This window comes from Neomonachus schauinslandi, chromosome 15, assembly GCF_002201575.2.
Source record: "Neomonachus schauinslandi chromosome 15, ASM220157v2, whole genome shotgun sequence".
In the NCBI taxonomy this organism is placed as follows: Eukaryota; Metazoa; Chordata; class Mammalia; order Carnivora; family Phocidae; genus Neomonachus; species Neomonachus schauinslandi.
Genome location: NC_058417.1, coordinates 1,976,555 through 1,999,039, shown reverse-complemented (window position 1 = coordinate 1,999,039; position 22,485 = coordinate 1,976,555). Strand labels below are relative to the sequence as shown.

General features: G+C 59.2%; 3 protein-coding genes and 1 long non-coding RNA gene across 12 annotated transcripts; 1 reads left to right on the top strand and 3 right to left on the bottom strand.

The window, feature by feature from the left end:
• Positions 1-3,862: 3,862 nt before the first annotated feature.
• Positions 3,863-6,595, bottom strand: C15H17orf49 (chromosome 15 C17orf49 homolog). Of its 4 annotated transcripts, none has more exons than XM_021694634.1 (6): positions 6,471-6,595; positions 6,185-6,279; positions 5,538-5,639; positions 4,678-4,868; positions 4,355-4,459; positions 3,863-4,130 (listed from the first exon to the last, which is right to left on the bottom strand). In XM_021694634.1, the coding sequence occupies exons 1-6, from the start codon at positions 6,489-6,491 to the stop codon at positions 4,066-4,068; spliced, it is 579 nt and encodes a 192-aa protein (XP_021550309.1). In that variant the 5' UTR covers positions 6,492-6,595; the 3' UTR covers positions 3,863-4,065. The 4 variants fall into 4 exon arrangements, with proteins under 4 accessions (XP_021550309.1, XP_021550310.1, XP_044777444.1 ...); XM_021694635.2 differs by having other exon boundaries at positions 3,863-4,126; XM_044921509.1 differs by lacking the exon at positions 5,538-5,639.
• A 238-nt stretch (positions 6,596-6,833) lies between these two features.
• RNASEK (ribonuclease K) lies at positions 6,834-8,538 on the bottom strand. The gene is made up of 3 exons (XM_021694544.2): positions 8,299-8,538; positions 7,538-7,614; positions 6,834-7,159 (listed from the first exon to the last, which is right to left on the bottom strand). Exons 1-3 carry the CDS (start codon positions 8,374-8,376, stop codon positions 7,018-7,020), a joined length of 297 nt encoding a protein of 98 aa, XP_021550219.2. The 5' UTR covers positions 8,377-8,538; the 3' UTR covers positions 6,834-7,017.
• Positions 8,539-8,796: 258 nt separating this feature from the next.
• Positions 8,797-11,157, top strand: LOC110584561. Its single transcript, XR_002480582.1, has 3 exons — positions 8,797-8,931; positions 10,806-10,886; positions 11,056-11,157. It is a non-coding gene; the product is annotated as an uncharacterized LOC110584561 (long non-coding RNA).
• Positions 10,184-22,162, bottom strand: ALOX12 (arachidonate 12-lipoxygenase, 12S type). 6 transcript variants are annotated; one of them, XM_021694646.1, is made up of 14 exons: positions 21,939-22,162; positions 21,261-21,462; positions 19,991-20,072; positions 19,766-19,888; positions 19,548-19,651; positions 19,129-19,289; positions 18,205-18,348; positions 17,192-17,401; positions 14,641-14,727; positions 14,246-14,415; positions 13,637-13,758; positions 11,111-11,211; positions 10,819-10,989; positions 10,184-10,694 (listed from the first exon to the last, which is right to left on the bottom strand). In XM_021694646.1, the coding sequence occupies exons 1-14, from the start codon at positions 22,071-22,073 to the stop codon at positions 10,515-10,517; spliced, it is 1,992 nt and encodes a 663-aa protein (XP_021550321.1). In that variant the 5' UTR covers positions 22,074-22,162; the 3' UTR covers positions 10,184-10,514. The 6 variants fall into 6 exon arrangements, with proteins under 6 accessions (XP_021550321.1, XP_021550323.1, XP_021550322.1 ...); XM_021694648.1 differs by having other exon boundaries at positions 10,342-10,694; positions 10,819-10,872; XM_021694647.2 differs by having other exon boundaries at positions 10,342-10,694; positions 13,637-13,722.
• Positions 22,163-22,485: the final 323 nt, after the last annotated feature.

Here is a 22,485-nt window from a genome sequence, read left to right as displayed (position 1 = left end):
TATGGGGTGTTGAGTTAGCTGGATTGTTCTGGGCACTGGGGGCTGCATTCAGAAGGCCTGAGCGCCAATGGTAAGTTTTAGGCATGGAGCTGATTTTGAAGCTATGTTAGTTTTGGGGACTCTGACACCCATAATTTGGAGATTGTCACTTTGGAATATCAGGACAACCCGCTAGGCGTTCTTCAGGAGGTGGATGAGGGCTTTGTGTTGGGGATTCAAGAGTCATTGGTGTGTATGGACAATCTGATTTCAAGTAGAGTAGTCATGCTGATTTTGGGGTACAGTCTGTTTTGGGAAACCATGTATGTTTCAAGGCTTGGGTTAGGCTTGGGGGGACCTGAAATTCAATCTGGAGTTTTTTTATTAGCTTGAGGTGGAACATAATAGGAACCTGGGAGCAAGTTTGAAGGCCTTCTGGGTGATTGTGGGTCATTGAGGTAGAGCAAAGCTTTATATTTGAATGTTGTGGAAACTTATTTTGAGGGGGGATAGTCCTGTGTAAACATAGATAGCCATGAAGCTTTTTCCAGGGGGAGAAACAAGGTGAGGGCCCAGAGTAGGAGACTAAAGTTTTGGGGTGTCCTTATTTTGGGGTGTTTGGTCACTCTTTGGGTGTATTTGATGAAGCTGAGTGATGGGTCATAAGGTGAGATTGATTTGGGGGTTCACTTAATTTGGAGCGTGACGCTGGTTTGGGATGTCCTTTGCTTATAGCTAGCTTCCCTCTCACCCATCCCAGATTCTAGAAATCTCTTTCTTTGCTGAACCCCCAGTTTACACCCAGGACTTGAAGGGAGAAATTTGGAAAGGTAGTGGGTAGTGTATCTCCTCTCATTTCTATGTGGCCTGGATAGATCTGAGGGACGGAAGGCGGTTTCAGACTCTGAACCCCAACCTCTTAAGGGAGCACAACTCACTTTCTGGGAAGGTTGGGGAGAAGATGGGGTGTCCCGTGGTTAGGTGAACACCCCCGACTAGGGCCGTGCCTTTGGAACGTTGGCAAGGAGAGGTGGTGGTGGGGGTACACGGAGGTGATTCTTGTACCCTGAGTTTCTAGCATCAGAGCCCCAAACAGAAAGCAGTCAGAGGACTGGGAATGCGGGTGAGGTGGGTGGGGGGAGGGGTTCCCCACGGCAGCAGGGGCGAGGGGGTGAGCCAGGCCAGCTCTGCACGCCTGGGTCCCTGCTCTCTTCGGCTCTCCTCCCCTCTCTCCCTCCCACCGCCCACCCCCCCAACCCAAGGAAAAAAACCTGCCTGTGCAACAGCAATAGCAGATTCCAATCCTCCAGGCTTTCCTTAAACCACCACGGAGACCAGCCAGGGGGGAGGGGAGGGGAGGATCGGGCTTTCCTGCTTCCCTAAGACTGGGGCTGTGAGCTTGACCTCCTGGCCCCTAGCCCTTCGAGGAGTGCCCCCCCTGGTCTGGAAGCCAGGTTTCCTGGCCCCTAGCCCCCGAGCGGGGGGGCCTGGAGAGACGGGGAGGAGGAAGGAGGGAGTGACTTCCAAAATTGGCATCGGGACAGAGCAGGGCTGGCGGGAGGCAGGTGAAAGACGGAATTTTCCTGAAAAAACGGGGCTATCTGAGGACCCCAAATTTGGGGTGCTAGTCCAGGACCGTCCTGCCAACATCCTAGATTTTTTTGGGATTTTTTGGGGCCCCCGGGACCCCTCTAGATGGGGTGAGGAATGTAGTGTTGGGGGAATCTGACTGGGGCATTGCAGCTGCCTCTCCCGCCGAGTTGGAGACGGATGGGCTGGGACGGGTTTGGGGGGGTGTCCCCAATTCTGACTGGGAATGGAGGAACCCCCTTCTGAGCTCTCTTGTGGGGGTCCCCCCTCCCTAGGGCACTCCCCACTCCCTGAGCCAGCCGAGAGGAAGGAGGCCAGCGATGCGACTGGGGCGGCTCCTTTCTCCTGCACCCCAAATGTGAGGGATGCACCCCAAATTTTGCTCCCTTCAAAATAGGGGACCAGGATCTCAGGGGAGAGTAGCTGAGGTAAGTGGGGATGAAAGTGTCCCCTGTTTTCAGGAGAGACGTGGCGGTTGGGGGGGAGGTTTGGAGGTGCGTGCTGGGGTGGGGTTGGGCTTTGTCAGTCTTGGAACTGGGGGGATGATTGGAGAGGCTTTCCCTTTTGCCCCTAAACTGCAGTCCCCCAAATGGAAACCAAAGGCTGAGACCAGAAGGTCCCCCAACATCCCCAGCCGTTAGCAAAGTGTTTGATTTCTGTTTCACCCCCACAAAGGCTCTGCCGAGAATGGGAGCTGGGGGCAGCTGTTCAGTTTGGGGGGCTAGGGAGGTTGGAGTGAGAAGCAGGAGGCCTTGGCAGGATTTGGTGCAGGACAGACAGGGGTCTCGAGGGAGGGGGTCTGGCATCCCCCCGGGGCCTAAAAAGACTGCTTACACCCACCATCTTAGATCTTTCTGATTGCTAAGAGTTTTGGGGGGTGTGTCGGAAGGGGGGTGGTAGCGGATGGAATGGGAGGTAGGAGGAAAACTTTTAGGTTGCAGAGGATGTTATTTTGATTTGTGGAAGGGATTTTGGCCCTTGGATTTTGCCTTCTGTGGGGTGCTTTTAAAAATCATGTCCTGGACAGGAGGAAAAGGCTGAGGGAAGGCCTAGGGTGGGGGTGGGGAGAGGCATGTTTGTCTCAGCTTAAACGTGGCTTTCTGGGGTGGGCCCGCCTTCCTGGGCCTGGTGGATGGGCTGATGGGGGTCGTCGCGGGGGGTCCGGGCGTGGGTCCTGGGGGGTGGTGGGGAGTGGGAACAGTGCTGGAGGTTGAGTACCTGGCCCCCAGGTCCAGACAGCCCTCTTCCTGGGCCCTGCTGCTCCCCTTTCCCCCTGGCCTCCATTTCCTGCCTTTGGCCTCCATCTTGTGGCAGGCCCAGGGCCCAGGGCAACTTCCGGCCCCCCTCTCCCCACCATGTTCCGGCCCCACCACCTCTGGACTGCCAACTCCCAACCCTGCTGTCCTTGGCCTTCTGTCTCTCCTTGCTTTCTCTTGGGTTCTGACCCAGGGAGGGGAGGGACGGACACAGGAAGCCTTGGGTCCCTGCCCTTGCTGAGTCGGGAGGCAGTCTGTTGGCCCCCCACAGTCGTTCCCTGTTTCCTCTGCCTCTGACCCCACCCGAGGGATCCCCTGAGTAGAGTTCTTGCGGAGGGAAGATGGTTCCAGTCTTATCCCACGGCGAGCTCATCCCTTAGGCCCCTCTCCCTCCAGTGGGCTGCCAGCCCCTAGCCCCGGTTCCCTGTTGCCCCCGCAACCCTTCTTGGGGCCACGTTTGCCTTCGAAGCCTTCTCTAGGTCCCTGCTCTTGGCGGTGGGGGTCTTCAAGGCACCATCTTGTGCTCCCTTCCTCTCAAGCCACCCCAGTCCTGCTCCCGCCCCAGCAGCACACTGTGGTTTGTACGGCTCTGTGGCCACGTCCAAACCACACTGTGGTGTTAGAGCGAGGGTGGGGGAGGCACCGCTGAGGCCTGGCCCCGGGAGGCCACCCTGGAGAAGCGACACAGAAAACATCTGGGCCTTCCTGTGAGGTGGGGGGCGGCGGCGGGGGGGGGGTCCTGGAAGCCCTGGAAATAGCCCCTCTAAAATCCCCAGGGCAGCCTCAGGAATACTGCCTGCCAGAGGTCCTGGGAGCTAGGCTCTGCCTTCGGAGAGCGGAGAGGAGTCTTTGTTGCCCACCCCCAGCCCCCCCGGCTCTAGCAGCACAGAAATATTGGCGCTGGGAAGAGCCTGCCAATATTTGCCGTGCTGCTCCAGGCAGGGTGGTGAGAGCGGCGAGGGGCTGAGGCCCTGGGGCTCAGGAGGCAGGCGGCGGCCCCCCACGCTCCATCATGTGATGCTGCAGGCACCAGGCGGGAGGAGAAGGCAATCTTTATTGTTTTCTGTATAAAAAAGTCCATCGGAAGGAGGTCAGAGGGGTTGGGGGCAGATGCGCGTACAGGAACGGCGAGGCGTGTGGCCCCAGCAGCCTCTTGACCTTCTCTTCGGCAGGCCTGCTCGGAGTCCTGGGCGATCCACAGGTCCAGGGGGAACAGTGAGAGGGGTCAGAGGCGGAAGGCTCAGCGAGAGAGCGGAGGAGGGTCAGCAGAGGTCATGAGAAGGCCAGAATCCAGGGTCAGGCTGTCTGGAACAGGAAGCAAAATGGGCCGAGATGGAGCGAGCCCCAAGTATGCTTCCAAGACAACTCTGACCTCCCCCCACGCACCCGGCTCCTTGCTGACCCGATCCCCTGCACGGCGTACCGGGGAACCTTCTCTTCCCAAGCCTCTGTACAATGGAGGGGGCTCCTGTGGAGACCCTCCCCCACCACTTCAGCTAGTGTGGGAGTGGGAGGAGGAGGACTCCTACCCTGGTCGAAGTTGAGTTTCTTGGCTGGAGGAGTTTCTCCCAGCCCTTCGATATCCACCAGGTCACTGTTGGCGTCCGAGTCGTTCAGAGCACTGAGTGTCACATCTGGGGGGGGGGGGGGTAAGCTAGGTTCTAGGTTCTCCGACTGCCCCCCAGCTTCCCAAAGCTTCCAGCTCCCCCTCCCTCTGCCACTTCAGCCCCTCTCTGGGAACCTTGACAGGGAAAGGAAGAGAGATTGGTCCTTCTTTGACCCACCCCCCAACTGTCTCCCTGGACCTCGGACGGGACCTTGAGCCCCCAGGCAGCAACTCGGCAGCCCTCACCAGCCTTCTGTTTCTTTATGGGGGGACCCCCGGCCTCAGGGACACTGGAGCTGCTTGGTGGAGGGGCAGCTGGAGGAGGGGACAGGACACCAGACGGCATCTTCTTGGGGCCCTTCTTGGGCGACTCAGCTGGAAGGGGGATGCCAGAGTCTTCGTATACCTTGCGCTTCACGGTGGCCTTTATCTGGGCCCTGAAGAGAAGAGAGAGCAGGTTAGGAAGGGAGTCATCAGAGCGATTGAGGGAAGAAGGGAGGGGAGGGGCAGGGGTAACGGGCCACTCTGAAGGAATTCTGGGGAGCCTCTTCATGAGCATCACGGTTAGGGCCCCAACCTCTGGTAGGGTTCTCGTGTTCCCCCGAAGCTTTGCACACACTCAGGGCAGATGGAATGTGAAGAGTGGACTCCCTGAACTGCGTAGTGGGGAAGGCCCACATCCTAATTCTCTTCTGGGGGAGAGATGTGTGGGTGTGGAAGGCTACCAGGTAAGCCCTGGCGATCCACAGGTAGACTGAGACTTAGGACCGGATCCCGCTCAACTAGTTCAGAGTCCCAATATCCCCAGAAACACCACAGTAACATCTTGAAGGAGCTGTGTAAACCACCAGGGAACTCCCATCACCAAATTCAACTGTTGGCCATCTCAGGCAACCCGAAATAAAATTCTTGGAAGGTCCTGGTTACCACAGCATTTCAGTAACGTCTGACCCACTCTTATTCTTTTAGTCTTCCAGGAGGTGCTAACACAGCCAGAAGCGAGCTAGGAAAGCTTGCTGAGCTGGAAGGGAGTTCTCAGGAAGATGGCAGGTGGGTGTGGAGGAAGAGTGCCCACCCCCCTGCCTCTGCCGGCCACCCTCCCTCACACTGTCCGTTCCTTGATGACACAGCTGATGTGATTAAGATCGTCCCCAAACCGCTTCACCGCAGCCCTCAGCATCTCTATCTCCGTCTCCGTCCACTTGGCGCTGTCAGAGGGGAGAGGGGGACAGGAAAGTGGGAAGAGGGGGGTGTGCGGCCAGCCCACAGGCTGTGCGTTCCACAGCCACCAGCCCCCTCCCCCCAGTCCCTGGGGCCCCGTCCGTGGGTCCCTAAAGAGGGATTCCTTAAAAAACAAAAAAGCAAAAAGCTCTTAGCGCCCTGTGGGCATCCCGAGGACCCCCAAACACACCTATCCCGACAGCCACGTTAGGAGAAAGCCTGTCCCCGAGCAGCGTGCGGCAGCTGCTGCAAGGAGCGCGCGGAGAGCAGTCCCGCCCGCGGGGGGTCTTACACACAGAGCCCCGGCCGCGGCGTGCAGCGCTCGGGCCGTCCCGCATGCCCTGCGGTCGGCTCGCAGCACGGCAGAGCGGCGGCCCGGGTCCGGGTCGGGAGCCGCAGCCGGCCCTCCCGCGACCAGCGCTTCTTCACAGCCACTCTGCGCGGTGCCCGGCGCGGGGCGCACTACCACCTGTCCCTGCCCCGCAGCGTCCGCGGCGGGGACCGAGTCGGCGCGCCGGCCCGGCTCACGTACCCCGCGGGGGAAGAGTCGGCCACGGGATGCAGCTGCATCGTCAGCTCCCCGAGCTTCGTGAAGGCGGCGCCCGCCGCCGAGAAGATCTCTCCGACCTGGGGGCGGGGCGGCGTCACGGGGGGCCGGCGCACACCCCCGCGCCGTCCCGCCCGGAGCCCCTAGCCCCACCCCAGCCCGGCTCCCGCCCGCCCCCCGCCCCGGGCGGAAGAGCCGGCGCCGCGGGCACGGGGTGGGGGGCCGCCCGCCCGCGGCCGCCAGGGAGCGCTGTCCGCGAGCGAGGCCGAACCTTTGTGGACGCTGACGTCATGGCCCTGCGCGCCTCCCCACGGAGGAGACGCCGCCGCCGCCGCCGCCGCCACCGCCGCCGCCGCCTAGCCGGGGACCACGGAGCCGGGCGACCGAGCCTCTCGGGCCCCCGCGCAGGAAGTCCCGCCCCTCCCCGCAGCCGATTGGCTCCCCGCCGGCCGCTCCCGCCTCGCCCGCCGCGGCGGCTTCGGCGGCGCCCGCGAAGCGGGGGGCCGAGAGGGGAAGACACCGCCTCACTTCCGGCCCGGCTTCACTCCACTTCCGTCGGCGGGCCGGGAGTCGCGGCGTGGAGGCCGCTCTCCAGCCCCGGTGCCCGCCCCCGGACCCAAGCACAGACACACGGCTCAGGGGCGCAGTTTCTCTTTATTGTGGAGGGACAGGGGACGGCCAGCCCCAGCCTCCCTCCGCGGGGGCCGGGCGCCGGCCAGCCAGGGGTTCAGTCCCGCCGAGGGCGCCGGCATGCGGACGCGGGTGGGGACAGTCTTTAAAGAGAGGAGGGGGCTGGTCAGGGGAGACGCGACGATGCGCTAGCGCACCATGTATTCCTTGCGCTTATTGAGCCGAACTTGGCAGAACGAGAAGCCTCCGAGGAGGAGGTAAAGGCCCGCGGCGATGAAACAGTTGTAGCTGACTCGCTCGTAAAGTTCATATATTTTCTGAGGGTCCTTCCTGGGGGTGGGGATTAGGTAAAGAAGTGTCAGAAGCATTCACAGCGGCCAACATTTCCTGGGCACTGTGTGCCAGGCACCATCCTAAGCGCCTTTACACGCATTATTCAAGCTTTCCTAACCCTATGGGGCGAGTTCTAGGATCGCATCCACCGGGCGGGAGAGGGACGGCAGCACAGGGCAGTCAGGTAAAATACCTAAGAAGCCACATCTGGACTGGTGGGTTTAGGAGGGCCGCTAAGGAGAAGAGCTCCTGGCACTCAGTTCTCTAGCCTCGGGGCCCAAGCATCCCGCCACCCGCAATTCCCCCGCCGACAATTCACAGCCTCAGCCGCCTCCCACCTGCCCCCAGCCCCGCCTCTCCCACCTGACTACTTACTCAAAATCTTTCTCGGTGAAAGGAACGTCCTCGATTAGCACAGCGGAATGGACGTTGAAAAAGATTCCGAGCATTATCTGAAAAGAGGCAACGGACAGGTTTGCTGAACCCAGGCACCAACCTGATCACTCCCTAAGCCCCTCCCACGTCTACTGTTGCCACAACGTCTGGGTCTGGGAGCTACCAGAACGAGCTGGGGTTGGGGTGGCTGCTGCTGGATTCGGACTCAGTCACCAGGATTAGGGCGTGAGCTGGTGAAGAGACGACTTGGCTGGTGCAAGGGCACGAACAGTGAGCAAGCTAGATTATCCTCCTCTCCAGAGGCGTCATTATCACGGGACAGGGAGGAAGGGGTCAGGGGAAATCAGCCCTTCCGAGGATTTCTTCCTAGAGTGGGGCGGGTCATCCTGGGGAAACAAGGCCCCACCTGCCCATTTCGGGAACAAGCGCTCCCTTTCCCCACTGCCCTCCACTCAGCACAGGCATCTCTCAAGGACCCAGCTCTTCTCCCTCCTACCTTGAGGGCTCTCCAGATTTACCAGCCGCGGCTCCCGTTCCCAGCTCCAGCTCCCCACCCACCCGCGCCCCGCTCGAGTTCCCCATTTCTCCATCTCCGTTGTCTCGTTCTCCAGCGGCTAATCAGCCACCCCCTTCGGCCTGCCTGCTGCTAGTTTCTAAGGCCCGCAGTCTCCCAGCCTCCCAGCCCTCCAACACCGGGGCCCCTCGGGCCCTGTCCGGCCGTCGGCGGGCGGTCCCCTCACCAACATGATCACTCCCCAGGCACTGAGGACGATGCCGCAGGCGGCCAGCTTGGGCCCACAGCACAGAAGCGACGCCATGAAGAAGGGGGTCGGGGATCGCCTAGCTGCCGGCCGACCGAGCGGGAAGGCGGCGAGAGGAAGGCCCGGATGCGCCCGGGGCGAGCGAGCTGGACTTGGGGGCTCGCGCCGCGGAGAACCGGCCGCCGGGAGCGCCGCCGAGGGGGCGTGGCCTCCGGCCCCAACCATAGCGCCGGGGGGGGGGAGACGCAGGGCGGAGACGGCGGGGCGCCCCCGGGTCCTCCCGGATCTCCGGCGGGGACAGGCGGTGGGTGAGGCCGAAGCAGCCCCTCAGGAATCCCTTAGAACCCATGTAGCCGGGGCGCGGTATTGCAGGAGCAACCCCTCCCGTTTATTGTCCCCCCCCCAGGCTGGAATGGAAGGATCCAGCACGTCACGTGAGCGGACCGGGCAAGTCAGGTGACGAGGAACCCGCAGTAGCCGGGCCTAGGGAGGGCGGAGGTCTGGCGGCCTTCTGGTTACCCTGGCGATGGGCTCTTAGGTGCGGAGGATCGGAACTAGCCGCCTTCCCCTCCGATGCCTTAGTTTCGGGTGGTGGCCTGTGATGGGGGCCTGGTAAGTGAGACGTGCAGATGTCCAGCGAGAAAGAACGCCCCTGTCTCCTGTCTTTTCCTGCCTGCTTGAAACAGAGACTTCCCGACCCAGGGAAAGGAGGAGCCCCTTCCCGAGGCCGAGCGCGCAGCCGTGGTCAGACGCTTTGCAATTGCCACGGGCCCCTAGCACCGGGAGTGGCTCGTGAAGTAACATTTTGTTACCAAACGTAGAAGGCTGAATCGTTTTGGAGGCCGAATCTGGGAAAAATGCGGGCGCCGGGAAAAGTGCGGGGCGGGGGGGGGGGGGGGCGACGCAGTGTGAACAAGTTGTGAGGGTGAGCGGTCTTGCTAACTGTGTCGGCGAGAGGAGTGAGTACACAAAGATGTCACTTTGCCTCCCTGTTGTGAACCGGGGAGACCGGTCACAGGTCCTTGGAATAAGGGAGGGTACAAGACTTTTAAAAAAAATACGAATAGGTCACCCTCTGCAAAGAAAAAGTTTGTGTACTTGACCGGTGAGAGGCAGCTTTGTAATAATTATTTAGGGAAATAGGGTGTTTGAAGAACACGGTTTTGCACCGAGCTTGCTGTACACGTTCTGGTGAGGACAATGATCGCAGCATAATCGAGAGGGGCCGTTTGAATCCCAAGACCCCAGAACCACACAAAGAGACACTGTCAGCGATGAACCTAACTTTGTGGCATTCCCCCCCCCCATTTATTTTATGCATATCGTTCTTAAACAGGTTGTGACAGAGAACTTGGATCCAAAGAAACACCTATAGACCCCAGGAAACTACTACAGGGGCTGGGACACGAATTTCATGTCTCGTTTGCTTGAGACTGCCTGGGGAAGGAAGCCATCCTGGGATGGCAGGTTTCTGTTCTGCCCAGGAGCACCATTCTCACTGGACTACTTTTGGGGTTGGTGTGTGAATAAGGGGAATGGGGTGGTGGGAACGTTGCCAAAGCTGAGTCAGGAAGTTTTAGGTTGGCCACCGGTGCAGGAAGTCTAGCTCCTGGGAAGGGATAATTAGTTGAGGTAGTTGATTTAGGCAATTAATCTTCCCCGTCCCACCTCAGAGCATTCTCTGGATGTTTGGCAAGTAGGGTCAGTGCCTCAGGCTAGTGCGGGGTAGCCTGGTGCGAATACTGCTCCTGATGGTCAAATCCAGCCCACAGCCTATGCCTGTCCCTCTAGCAAAGCACAGATTCTCTTTGCATTTTTAAACCGTTGACCAACGCAAAAGGAGAGTATTTTGTGACACGTGCAGTTCCTATTTCACTGCTCATAAGTTTTACGGGAACATGGTCACACTCATTCACTTACATATCGTCTGTGGCTGCTTTTGTGCCCTATCGGGGAAGTTAAAGTAGTTGTGACAGAGACCGTGCAGCCTACAAAGCCTAAAATATTTATTACCTGGCCCTTAACAGGAAAGGTTTGCTGCCCACCCCCTGGGCGAGTGGGATACTGACGTAGGGGATTTGGTTGGGGGAGAAAATGGAGCTTTAGCAGCAGAGCCTTTGGAAACCATGACATTCAAGATGGAAATGTTAGTACTGGAGCTGATCTAAGTCTTGCAGGTGGGGGTGCCGCAGGCCTCAGATGGTGACACTGTTCTCTATGCGGCTGGGCTTCAGGTAGTCATAGGGCAGGTCGAGTTGCTCATTCCGGGCTGTAATCTCTCTTTCCAGGCTTTCCAAATCCGTTTGGAATTGGTTTAATACAGCCTTGGCCTTGGGGCTTGAGAAATATTTTTCTTTGTGATGCCCCAGAGGCACCTAGGAAAGGACAAAGGATCCATCAGTTTCTAGTCCAGAGGCAGAAGCCTGGAGCGCCTAGCCCCTCACTCCGATGTTGCCCTTCCAACTGTAATTTTTCCCCTTTCCCAGAATCCCCTCTTACCATGTCTGGCTGGCGGCGCCCCAGATGCCATGTGATGGTCATTTGAAGACAGGCCTGTCGGACATCAGGTAGTGAGCCCATCACCGTGGTCATTGTTACATCTTCCTTGGTGGTGGGTGGGGGCATCCGCATTGTGCATGGGGCATTAGGGACCCAGGCATACCAGTCCAGCTGGGGGAAGAAACTGCAACCCTAGGATCCTGATACTTATGCTTTGAACCCCTGTCTTTCCCTTAGGCATCCCAAGGTCCATACACTTGCCTCCAGGGACCTGGGCTTTCGGCTGTCATACCTGGCCCTGGTTGATGGCCCCGTGCTGAGCAGTGCATGTGAAGACACACATGGTAAGGAAATGGCAGAGTTGCTTCCGGGACTGGAAGGAGACAGGGAAACCTGGCAGAGGGGAACAGGATTTAGGGGCTCCAGCGTGAGAGGAGAGATACGAAGGTGGATGTCTTGGGATGTCTATGCTAGTCAGGTTCGCACTGCATGGGTCCATTTAGGTGTGGATTTCTTACGGTGTGGTACCTAAATGTATTTTCTCTTCCTTATATTTTTTTTCATATTTTATCTAGTTCATTTTACTGTTAGAATATAGTTTATAATGCGGGCGCCTGGGTGGCTCAGTTGGTTAAGCGACTGCCTTCGGCTCAGGTCATGATCCTGGAGTCCCGGGATCGAGTCCCACATCGGGCTCCCTGCTCGGCGGGGAGTCTGCTTCTCCCTCTGACCCTCCCCCCTGTCATGCTCTATCTCATTCTCTCTCTCAAATAAATAAATAAAATCTTAAAAAAAAAAAAGAATATAGTTTATAATGTATATGGCACACAAGATAGGGGTGAATTGATTACGTTATTGGGAAGGTTTCTGGTCAACAGTAGGCTCTTAGTAGTTAAGTTTTTGGGGAGTCAAAAGCTATGCGCAGATTTTTGACTGCTCGGTGTGTGTGGGGAAGGGTTGGTGCCCCTAAACACCTCCTCCCCCGCCGCCGCCGCCCCCCCCCCCCCCGCACTGTTGGAGGATCAACTGTATTTTGGCGTTGATGGGTGTCTGTTCATTTGTTTATTTGCTCAAATGTATTTGCATTAGACCTGGGTTTCAATTCAGGTTCAAGCAATATAATCTGGGTGTCTTAGGCTGATTACTTAACCTCTCTGAACTTCCATTTCTTTGCCTGTAAAATGTGGGTGATTCCTACCTTATGAACGAGATAATGTATTGAAATCACCTGGTCCATAACAAATACTTGGTAAATAATAATTACTGTCATTATGGAAGGGTTGGGGGCTGAAAAGGTCTGAGTGATCGAATATCTTCTGCCTCAAAAAGCGGTTAAGAATTTAGAGACGCTTCCTCCTATTCCCAAACAGGGGATTGTAAATGCCTGAGTTATAAAGTGAGGAACGGGAGAGGTCGGGTGTTTATAGTATCACAGCCGAGAGAGGCTTTCCACAAAGGTTATCTCGGGCCCCTGATTCTACAGTGGAGGTGGTGCCTCAGAGCCACTGATCCTGTCGGTTAAGAGGAACAGATATAATCACCCCGTTTCTGTAGATTAAAAAAAAAAATCAAAGCCCAGAGAGATAAAACCGCTTGTCAGGATTGCATAGTCGGGAAAAGGCAGAGGTGACCTTGAACTTGGGTTCCTGACTGCCACTTGCAAGCTATTTTTAATTTTAGCACATTTCCTCTAAAAAGGCTGTTGGGAAAATTAGGCAAAGTGCGCGATGAGAACCGAGGCGGGTGGAGGAAGAGAGGATGAGAGGCAGTTGGTGGAGATTAAAGCTGACACGTGAGTGTTTATTTTTGTTTTCCAAATATAGAGAGTGGTTGGGGAGAAGAGGAGCAGGGAGGGAGAGGAAGGAGGATCTTCCGGGGGCCTGGGGGACCTAAGGGACAGTTCTGAGGTCTCCAAGACAAAGTTTGGGCCCGGAAGGGTGAGTGCAGGTGTTGGTTTGTTGCTGGCCGCGTCCCTGGGGCCTGGCCGTTAGTGGCTCCCCCCAGTAAACGTCTGGAGTTACCCCGCGGAGGCAGAGGTGCAGCGTGACGTGTGAGGGGCAGTACCCCTAGAAGGATCTAAAGGCGTCCCTGCTGGCCCGTGTGTGCTGGAGAGGTGAGGACAAACCTAGCAAGGGCTCGAGAAAGGCTGTTCCTTCCCCAGAGGTTAGAATGCAGGCGGGGGTGCTCCATGTGGTGGCTAGATCCTAGCCGAGGGGAGGGGAGGCCGGACTGGCCCCAGAAATGTGGCCCCGAGGGGCCGTGCACAGGGTTCCACTTGGTGCGAGAGCACGTACGGTGCTGAGTTTGCACGGGACGTGACTGGGCAGCGTGGGACGTGTGCAGTGCGCCCAGAACAGTGTGTGTGTGCCGGACAGTAGCGGGCAGGAGGGGCAGGGAGGGAAAGCAGCGTGGGACATGATGGGCTTTGCAGGAAGCTCTTCCCGTGTATCTCTGTCCTCACGCGGGAAAACAGACAACCATGAGGAGAACAGGAGCCCCAGCAGGGCCTGGGCAGATCCCTCCCTGGCTGTGGTTCTGGTCTTACTGGGCTCCATGCTGTGGCCGACGAGGGCCATCTGTGCCTGGGGCTCGGGGATGACAGTAGAGGTTGGTGGCCAGGGTCTCTGAGGAGGGCAACCCCCCGGTATCTAGAATTGCCTTGAGTCTTAGGAGGTGGGAATGGGATTCAGATGCTTCCTGCGTGGCTGAAGAGGGGGGTGTGATGAGGGGTTGGGGTCCTGAACCTAGAGGGCCAGGACCGAGAAGGGGCTCTGGGCAGAGTGTCCCAGGGGCTCCCGTCCCCGGGGAGGGATCCTACCTCGGTCCTGGGCCTGGCACAGCCCCACCTCAGTGATCTCCTGACACCAGGCCTGCAGCTCCGGGTCCCCTCTCACGATGTCATCCCTGTGGTAGAAGAGGTGGACGATGCCCTCCACGTACCTGCTCAGAGGGGGAAGGGGGTGAGCTTCCTGAGAGAAGAACCTCTGCTCCTCTCCTGGGCCTCTGCCCGGCTGACTCCCACTGTGTCTGGGGACAGATCTTACGAGACTGGTCTCTGGGGACCTTCCCTAGCTCTTTCTAAACACTAGTTTAGAAAGGAAGGAAACAGTTTAAGAATTCGCTTTAGGAATTCCGGACCCATGGCTGAAAGGCATTCTTCCTGACAAGCTCCCTGACCCCGCCAGACCCTGTGGTTTGCCCACCCACAGCTTTACCTACCCGCCCTTCCGGTCTCAGTCTGCCCATCTTCAGACCCTTCCCCAGTGCCTCCTGACTCTCCCTTGTCGCCCCAGGGTTGAGCTCCTGCTCCTCCTGTCTGGCCCTTCTTGGTTCCATGTGGGGTCTGGCCCCATGCTGACCTCAGGCCGGAGCCCCGCTCTCCCCCGCCCCGGCGAGGCTCCCTTCGTCATCTGTCACCCTCACCCACCGGGCAGTGATCCCCCAGAGCCGTAAAGCATCATGCGCGTAGAGGGCACTTGGGATTCCCAGCAGGCCACGGTCAGCCAGGTCGTCAGGAGGACAGAGGGAGCGGTAGGTCAGCTGAGCCATGGCCCGACGCAGCAACTGCACGTGGCCCCCTCCGCCGGTGCTCACCGCCTGCCACGACAGAGATGAGAGGCCGTGAGGGACAGGACGGAGCGGAGTGTAAGGGGCTCAGAGGTGGGGTTGCATATTTCCAGACGTGGGTGGGAAGGGACAGGCTCATGGGCTTAAGGGCCAGGACATTCCCCCAGGTCGCTCTGGGATCCTGAAAGTGGCAGGAGGTCACGGAGAGCTGGGTGATGAGCAGCCCCGCCCCGCAGCGCCCCATTACCGCCTCACCTTATCAAATATTCCTCCTTCTGAGATGAGCTGGGATCGGGCCCGGGTGTTGATCTCCATGGTGTAGCGGATGTGCGGGATCAGGAGCTGGGGTGGAGGAGGTTGGGGGGGTGGTTAGGGAGGCCACGTGAGTCCTTCGCCAGGGGGCGTGGCGCCCAGCCTGGCGGCCCTCTCCCCTCAGGGGGCTTTCCTCGCTGCCCCGCCTGGCCAGGCCGGTCTGCCGCCGCTCCATTCGCTGCCATCACTCCCTCTCCTGCCTCTTACTGCCCAGTGTGGCAGGCTCTGGTGCCAGACCGGCCCGCGTTTCAGTCTATGCTTCAGCACTCACTTTGGAGCTTGTCCAGGGTCCTGGACCCTCCGAGTATTAATCTGTGTCATCTCCCATCTCTCACCTCATCTGTCGACTGGGGGTCATAACGGGGTCTCCCATCTTGGGGGCCGCAGTGCGCAGACCGTCGAGCACCCACGGAGCCCCTCATTCTGGACCTGTTACCATTGATCTTTATTCCCACCTCGAGGGTTGGTGTCGAATCAGCCCCTTTTTATCTACTTTTGTGCTTCTGTCCTTCGCATCCTCACAGCTGAAACCAGCCTCTCTGCTCGCTAGCAAAGCCCCACGTCCATCCTCTGGCCGCTTCCCTGTGGGGGTGGGGGTGCGAGGTGCCTTTTGGGGGTGGGTGCCGTGAGTCCCCAGAGGGGCCCTACCGAGCCGCCTGCTGACACAGCAGAGGGAGGGGCTGTTGTCAGACCTGCCCACCCCCCCAGCTGGGCGGTTAGGTGCCTCTATTTTTAATAGCTTTAACAAATAGCCTTTTCTTAGCTATTAAAGAAGGGCATCTGATCCTCACAGGCGCTTCTTTGACCTCAGACTGTTCTGTCTCGTTTGCACCCAGTATACGTGCAGGTGTTGTGCGGTGTTGGTATTTATCTGAGGTGTAGGTGCTGCACACGGGGAAGGACCCGGGTGGTGCCTCTGGGGTCAGGATATGAAGGCAGCTCCTATCGGTCTGAAACTTTTCAGAAAGTCCCCGAAAGAAAGCCGAGTCCACGGGAGCAGAGCAGGTACCTGAGCACAAACAACCCCTAAAAACGGGAATGGTCACTGCAAGAACTAAGGAGTTTGTAGCTTTTAGCCGCTGTCACGCTGTCATGCTTTGTCGTTCTATCCTTTCACGACCCCACCGTGGAGCTCCCGTTGTCCCCATTTAGAGAGGAGGGCCCTGAGCGTGCATCTGGGAGGAGGTCAGGATTCCGGATTCGCTCCCCAGCATCCGAATCCAGAGCCTGCCTGCGCGCGGAGCCTTTGTGACGCAGCAGCCTTCGCTCTCCGTAGGACTGCTAACAGCCCAGCCATCCGCCACGGGACCAAGTTGACAGAGGTGGGGACAGGGCTGACCTGATGACGGGGGATCGTGAGCACGAATAGAAGCCCAGCCTATTCCCGAAGAGCAAAAGATGGTGACGCGGGAGCGCCCCGAGAGCTATAGGATCCACGATTCTGTGGCACACGCTGGTCTCCATCTGGTCTGTGTTGTCCTCAACTCAGAGAAGCCACAGCTCCTAGTGGCCAGGCTGGGGGTGGGGGTCGGGGAGCCTCCAGCTGAAACCCCCCAGCTGAAACTCATGTGCATATCTTGCCAACATTTCAACTCCTTGCACCTGAGACGGAAGCCCTCGTCTTTGCTTCCGGCCTGGCTCTCCCGAGTGTGCTGTTTCTGACAGTTACCCCGGGTTTGTCCCTTCTCTGCCGCGTCCCTCTACCTGAAGTGTCGTCGAGATGTTGAGAACATTTGTACGCAACTACAAGTCTTATTTTGCTGCCTTCTGCCTAGCAATAGATACTCAACTCACTTTTTTATCAGATTTCAATATTTCTAGGTCATTACAACACTCCCACCCCGTGGACCTCTGGCCCTTCTTTCTCCGGTCTGATACCGGGCACGCTGCAGCTGCTGTCGCCCCCTCCCCACCCTCCCAACCAAGTCTTTGATTTCTTTTTCCTTTTCATCCAAATCACCACCTTGCCAATGCATGTGTTTCTGCACCTGTCTCCCGGGCAGGTCTAAGTAGCCTGCTGGGTTGTTCCCCTTGCCTTTTGATCTGTTCCTACTTGGCAAACTCCTCGGTTGGGGTAGAACATTCTCCGTCAGTTCTATGGTGTTTGTGTTGTGATTTCTAGCTCCAGATACTGGTCTCTGGATGTTTCTCAGGAGTATCACTTGCCCTCCTGGCTACATAGAGAAGCTCCTAAGGCAGGTACAAGGCTGTTGTCTCACTAACAACATTCCCGCTGGACTCCACGCCGTTTGCCAGGTCGGCAGCTCTCTGAGGATTTCAGAGGGCTCCTTCACGAACATGTCCTGAAGGAACGCTAAATGACTCAACTGAGTGAAGATACAAGTTTCGGGGGTAGACAGTCTTCCTTCTCGACTCCCCCTCTTGCTTTCACAAACTGATAGAAACACTTTTTGCTGTTGCCATATCATTTGCTCTTGGGCTCTTTCCTCTCTCCCTGGGGTCTGAACGGGGACACGGAAGGTAGAGCATGTACCTTGAAGACAGGGTGCAGCCCCGGGAGGCGCCTCATGGTGGCCACAGCAATGACCTCGGCCACCAGGTGAGTGTTCAGCAGATGATACTGGAGCTGGTGCAGTTGAAAGTCGGCATTTCGGACCCAGGCCTTTGCCAGGAGCCAGGCGAATGGGGGATCTGAGGGCAGGAACAGCTGGGGGGTGGGGGTGCTGGGGCTGGGAGGCTGGATCTGCAAACATGAAATCAAGCCGTTACTGAACTTCTGCTTTACGTGTGACCTTCTGCTCAGCATTCGGGGGTGCGGGGGACAGCAGATGGGTGAGGAAGAGTGTTGCTCCCTGGGAGGTTACAATCCAGGAGGAGAACTGAGGCCTTCTTCCACCCTGCCTCTCGCCAGCGCCCTGATGGAGGGGCCGAAGGCAGGAGCGTCACAGCGGGGGCTCCAGGGAGGAGATGCTGCAGGTGGCTGGGGGAAATAGGACGGGGTCCAAGCAAGGGTGGGCAGCGGGAGACGGAAGCTGGACGGGGGAGACGGGACGGTACTCGTAACTGCTGAGAGCCGTGGGCGAGAGGGTATTCATCAGAAGGTGGGTGTTTGGAGTCCGAGGCTCCAGGGCGGTTAGAGTGTTTCTCCAAATGTGTTCCCAAGCGAGCAGCAGCATCGCTTTGAGGTGTGCTAGGAATGCACATGCTCAGTCCCCACCCCAGACCTATGAATCAGAAAGTCTGGCGGTGGGACCCAGCCACATATGCTAATGAGCCCTTCGGTGATTGCGATGCCCTCTAAAGTTTGAGAACCAGCGGGTACAGGGTGAGACTCCAAAAGGCCATTATGACTCTTGAGCAGAACAAGAACTTCCAGTTGGGTGAGTCAGGGGAAAGCAGACTGCAAGCAAACAGAGTGACAGGAGACAGGTCTCACTGTATGATGATGGAGTTTGGGAGCCAAGAAGCAGGGGGCTGGATCCCCGGGAGCAGAGGTTGGGGCGAACAGAGAGCGGTGTGGGGCGGGGGGTGCCCAGGGCGCCTCACCTGGATGACCACGGGCAGCAGCTTCCCATTGGGTGTCATCCGCAGCAGGACGAGGGGGGCGGCCAGGTACTGCTTCTCGCCCCGGATCACGTTGGCTGGAATTCCATCCAGCAGGATGAAGTCAGCCTCAAACAGGGAACCGTTCTGGGGAGAGGAGGAATGTGCCCATGGTTAGAGCTGAAAGCACGCCTCCAGGGCCAGGGCAAAGAGGGACACGTTTAGCTAGCTTCTTGTCCTCATCCCTTGTCGGTACCAGGGTCCTCTTGGCGGGACTGGAGCATTTGGTCCAATGCCTCTCATTTTATAGACGTGAGCAAACAGCACAGCATGTGCGGGAGCAGATCTGGGTTCGGAACCGGGCCTGTGTAGAGTCCCGTCTGTCGGGCAGGTCCCGGAAGCTGTCCTGAACCCCTCGCCATCATCCCTCCATGGTCTGCTGCCTGTGTCCCCCCCGCCAGCAAACTGAGCTCTTTCACTGCCTGTCCAAACCTCTCCTGTCCTGCCGAGGAACCCCCACAGGGCCCCTCACTACTGCTGCCCCCGAACCCAGCACACACCTGCGTGCGCTCACACCTGGCTTCTCTCTTCCGAACCTAGGAGACCTCCCCGCTCTCCACCCCTGATGGCGCCTCCTTCACCTTTCGCCCTGCCCAGGATGCTGGTGCTGGGAGTACACAGCAGCCAGCAAATGTCATTGTCCCTGCTGATGTCGCTGGCCCCATCTGGGCGCTGGGAACTCCTCCCGTTGCCCTGCATCCTGGGAGCTCCTCAGAGTTTCCCCTACGCGCTCTGTCATCCGTAGGTTTTTCCAGCACGGGACTCTGCAGCCAGGCACAGTGGATGACCACAGCCTCCCTTCCCCTGACTCATCTTTGGTCCCTCCCCACACAGCCAAGGGGAACCACGCAGGGTGGGAGGAAGTACCTGGAGCTCTCTTTCCAGCTGGGCCCCCAGTGCCTCCAGCCCGGGGGGCAGCACGAGCCGGCAGGGCAGAGAGGTGGAGCGTCTCAACAGCATGGGGTTGGCGCCATTGAGGAACTGGTAGCCAAAAAGCTCATCGTCCCGCCAGCACTGGTGGACCTTCTCTGTGGGGTCAGGTGGAATGTAGGAGTGGGCATTTACCAGCACCCGGAGGTCCCTCTCCTCCAGGCCCTCCCCCAGCGTTTCTGGCACACAAGCGCCCTGTCTCCAGACCCTGGCTTTGCATTCTGGAGGCCGCTGTGAGATGATCAGGCCTCCTAAGGCCTCAGCTGGGAAGGAGTCGTGGGGGGCTCTGGGGTGTGAAGGTCGGGTTGTCCAGAGGGGCCCTCGGGAATGTATAGGGACCTGGGGGAACCACTGACCAGCCAGGGCGCTCTTCTGGCCCCAGAAGATCTGATCAAAATCCTCCGGGCGATTCCAGGAGCTCAGGAGGGTGTAAACACGTTTGAGGACCATCTCTAGCGCCCTAGGACAAGTGTGGAGACGTGACCCAGTCGCTGACCCCTCAGCGCCTCACTCATCACCACCGTTCTTGGACCTCCCGGCCCTCATCCGCTCTGAGCCCCAGGCTTTTCCTCACCCCGCCTTCAGTGCCCACTCGAAGTCCAGCCTCTTGTCCTCATGGAATCTCATGTTTGGAGGCAGATCGTCCTGACACCCGGCAGCTATGGTCAGGGGTAACCCCTCCTTCCAGGTGTCCCAGCTAGGAGATGGGGACCAGGCTTCAGGGAGGGTGTGTAGGTCGGCGAGGGGGGCGGGGCCAGGGAAGGGGGGACTGTTGGGGGGCTCGCGGGCCAGTGCTCACCAGTACAGCTTTTGTCTTTCCTTCAGTTCTTTCTCTCGATGCTTCTGGAACACGTCCAGGGCATTGTCTCCTGCCAGGCGTGCTGGGGGGACATTAAGATGATTGACCGCACAGCTTTGTGTGCTCCTGTGCTCTCCCCTGCGTGTCCTCTTCCTCCTTCTCCTGCTCAGAGCCCGAGTGCTCAGTCCTGCTCTCTTGCTCTCGCTGTGCCTCACGCCATCGATTGCCCAGACACACGCATCCCACCTTTGCCAGCTTGGCACTCCTGGTTTCACTCAGCTCAGCTCTCATCCCTTGCCTTGAGACAAAAACCCCACTTGTCACCCTTTCTTGTTCCCTAATTTGTCTTTCCCTACCTGATCCGATTCCATCAATAGCTGTGGTTGGATTAATCACCTTCATTAAGCTGATAAAATCTTATTCACCCATGTGACCACACCTATTTGTACTACATATTGCTTCACTTAATTTCACGTCTTGAACCTCACCTGTTACACCTTCCACTGTCCTCAGAAGCTGCTGAGGAACAGCTGTGTTTGCCGTCTTTCCCTGAGCTCACCTTCCTTAGACTTCCCACCAGAGGCCATCCTTGTGGACATGTTCCTGCTCTTCTCTGTGCCCATACTTGCTTGGGTCAAAGTCGTATCTTCCACATTTCCATCCTTACTGTCCTTGCCCTCGTTTGCCTCTGGATTCATCTCTTGTTTCCCGTGGTAACAAATTCTGTATTGTCTGTCCTCCTTCGTCCACACCCCGCTGTTGGGGTGCTCCCTGGCCCTCGCGGTCGTCTTTCACGCTTTCCCAACCAGACCGGCTCTCGGGCTCGTGGCTCATACCGTTTATCCTCCTCCTTCGCTGCCACCTGCTCAGGGGTCCCCATCTCCTGCTGCACGTGCAGCCCTTACAGTCCCCGCCCTCACTTGTGCGGCCACAGATCTCCTTTCCAGTCTCTTTGATCTCCCATTTTCCATCGGCGCTGTGACCCCCAGGCCCGTCCCCTCCTTGAAAGAGGGCGGCTGCAGATCCCGTGCTTCCCTTCCAGGCTCCCTGGAGCCCTTTATCCTGGGTGTAACTTCGGGACTGTAGAACGTTGCCCCGATCCCTGTCTTGTCCGCATCTGCCCAACACCCACTTTCCCCAGCCCGGACCCCCACTCCACCCGCGGTTGCCCGGTCGCCACCCCCGCGTCCCCGCGTCCCCCCCCCCCCCCCCCCCCCCCCCCCCCCCCCCCCCCCCCCCCCCCGCCCCCCCCCCCCCCCCCAGCCCTCACCGGTGCCCTCGGGCAGGCTCAGCTCGCCCTGGCCCTGCACCCAGCGGTAGCAGGGGAAGGCGGCCTCCTCGCAGGCACCCGGGCCCCGCACTGTGATGAGGTCGCAGAACCACGCGTCGTCCACCAGGGAGTGGTGTTTGCGCAGCTTCACGAACTGCAGGGGCCCCAAGTCCTTGGGAACGTCGCGATCAAATTCCTCCTCCTGTGGGGACCACAACCCGCGACACTTAGCAGCAGGGACCCAGGAGAGGCCGTTTTAGTTCGAGTTGGGGGCGCCTTTGCGGAGCCTCCGCTGCCCAAGGCCTCCAGAGACATCTGTTCCCTGCTCCGGGCACCTGAGCCGCGGGGCCTGGGGAGGACGAGGGAGCGCGGGGCACGACGTCCCCGACCTCGGTCCGTCCCGGAGCTGTCCCCGCGCCCGCACCTTCTGAGCAGCCCCTGGCCGGACCGCTGACCCCGCACTGACACTGGCCCTGGGGTCACTTAGGGAAGCGGTGGAGGCTGCGAGGACCAGGTCGGAAGGGAGGAGGGGCTCCGGATCCTCTCCCCGCCCCCGCAAATCCCCGGCGGCGCGGTCGCGCTGTGTCCCTCGTCCGCCGGCCGCCCGCGACCCCGCTGCCCTCCCGCCGCGAGCCCAGGTCGGACCGAGGGCGGGGGTCCCCGATCCGGGCCGCTGACCTGGCCCCGCGCCGGCCGCAGCTGCAGCTGCAGCTCCGCCTCCCCGCACGCCCCGACCAGCCACAGCTGCACGCTGTTGTGCGACCCCGCGAAGAGCCAGGCCCCGGTGGCCACGCGGATGCGGTAGCGGCCCATGGCGCCCCGGCAGCTCGGGCGCGGGAGCCGGGTGCTGCGTGCCGGTGGGGATCGTCCGGGGCCGCCGGCGGCTGTCGAGGCACCTTCGGGCGGTTGCGGGCCTTTAAAGATGGTCTGCGTCCCCGCCCTTCTCACGACTTTCGGGCGCTCCCCAGTCCCCGCCCCAGACTAGCCCGAACCTGTGGCGGTGGGGGCAGGCTGTGGGGCAGGGCCTTGCCCCGGGTGGGGCGTAGCTGCGGGAAGATAAAGGGGTCCGGGCGTGCGCGGGGCCGAGAGGATGGAGGCACCCGGGCTTCTCTGGACGCCCCCCGCCTGGGGCTTCGGGGGCGGGGGTCGTGGGCCCCGGGGCCTCGGGGTTGGAGGGAGCAAGGATGAGGATCCAGGCCTTTGGGAAAGCAGGAGGAAGAGAGGG

What these genes read in the sequence shown, in the direction of transcription:
- C15H17orf49 (XM_021694634.1), bottom strand. Translation starts at nt 6,491, where the DNA reads ATGACGTCAGCGTCCACAAAG. An exon ending in TGACGTCAGCGTCCACAAAG is followed by an intron (nt 6,280 to 6,470) that starts GTTCGGCCTCGC and finishes CCCCGCCCCCAG; the next exon opens with GTCGGAGAGATCTTCTCGGC. An exon ending in CATAAAGAAACAGAAGGCTG is followed by an intron (nt 4,460 to 4,677) that starts GTGAGGGCTGCC and finishes CCCCCCCCCCAG; the next exon opens with ATGTGACACTCAGTGCTCTG.
- RNASEK (XM_021694544.2), bottom strand. Translation starts at nt 8,376, where the DNA reads ATGGCGTCGCTTCTGTGCTGTGGGCCCAAGCTGGCCGCCTGCGGCATC. An exon ending in CCTGGGGAGTGATCATGTTG is followed by an intron (nt 7,615 to 8,298) that starts GTGAGGGGACCG and finishes GCCTCTTTTCAG; the next exon opens with ATAATGCTCGGAATCTTTTT. An exon ending in TTCACCGAGAAAGATTTTGA is followed by an intron (nt 7,160 to 7,537) that starts GTAAGTAGTCAG and finishes CCCCACCCCCAG; the next exon opens with GAAGGACCCTCAGAAAATAT.
- ALOX12 (XM_021694646.1), bottom strand. Translation starts at nt 22,073, where the DNA reads ATGGGCCGCTACCGCATCCGCGTGGCCACCGGGGCCTGGCTCTTCGCG. An exon ending in AAGGAGGAATATTTGATAAG is followed by an intron (nt 14,416 to 14,640) that starts GTGAGGCGGTAA and finishes CTGTCGTGGCAG; the next exon opens with GCGGTGAGCACCGGCGGAGG. An exon ending in GGGCCATCAACCAGGGCCAG is followed by an intron (nt 10,990 to 11,110) that starts GTATGACAGCCG and finishes TTCTTCCCCCAG; the next exon opens with CTGGACTGGTATGCCTGGGT.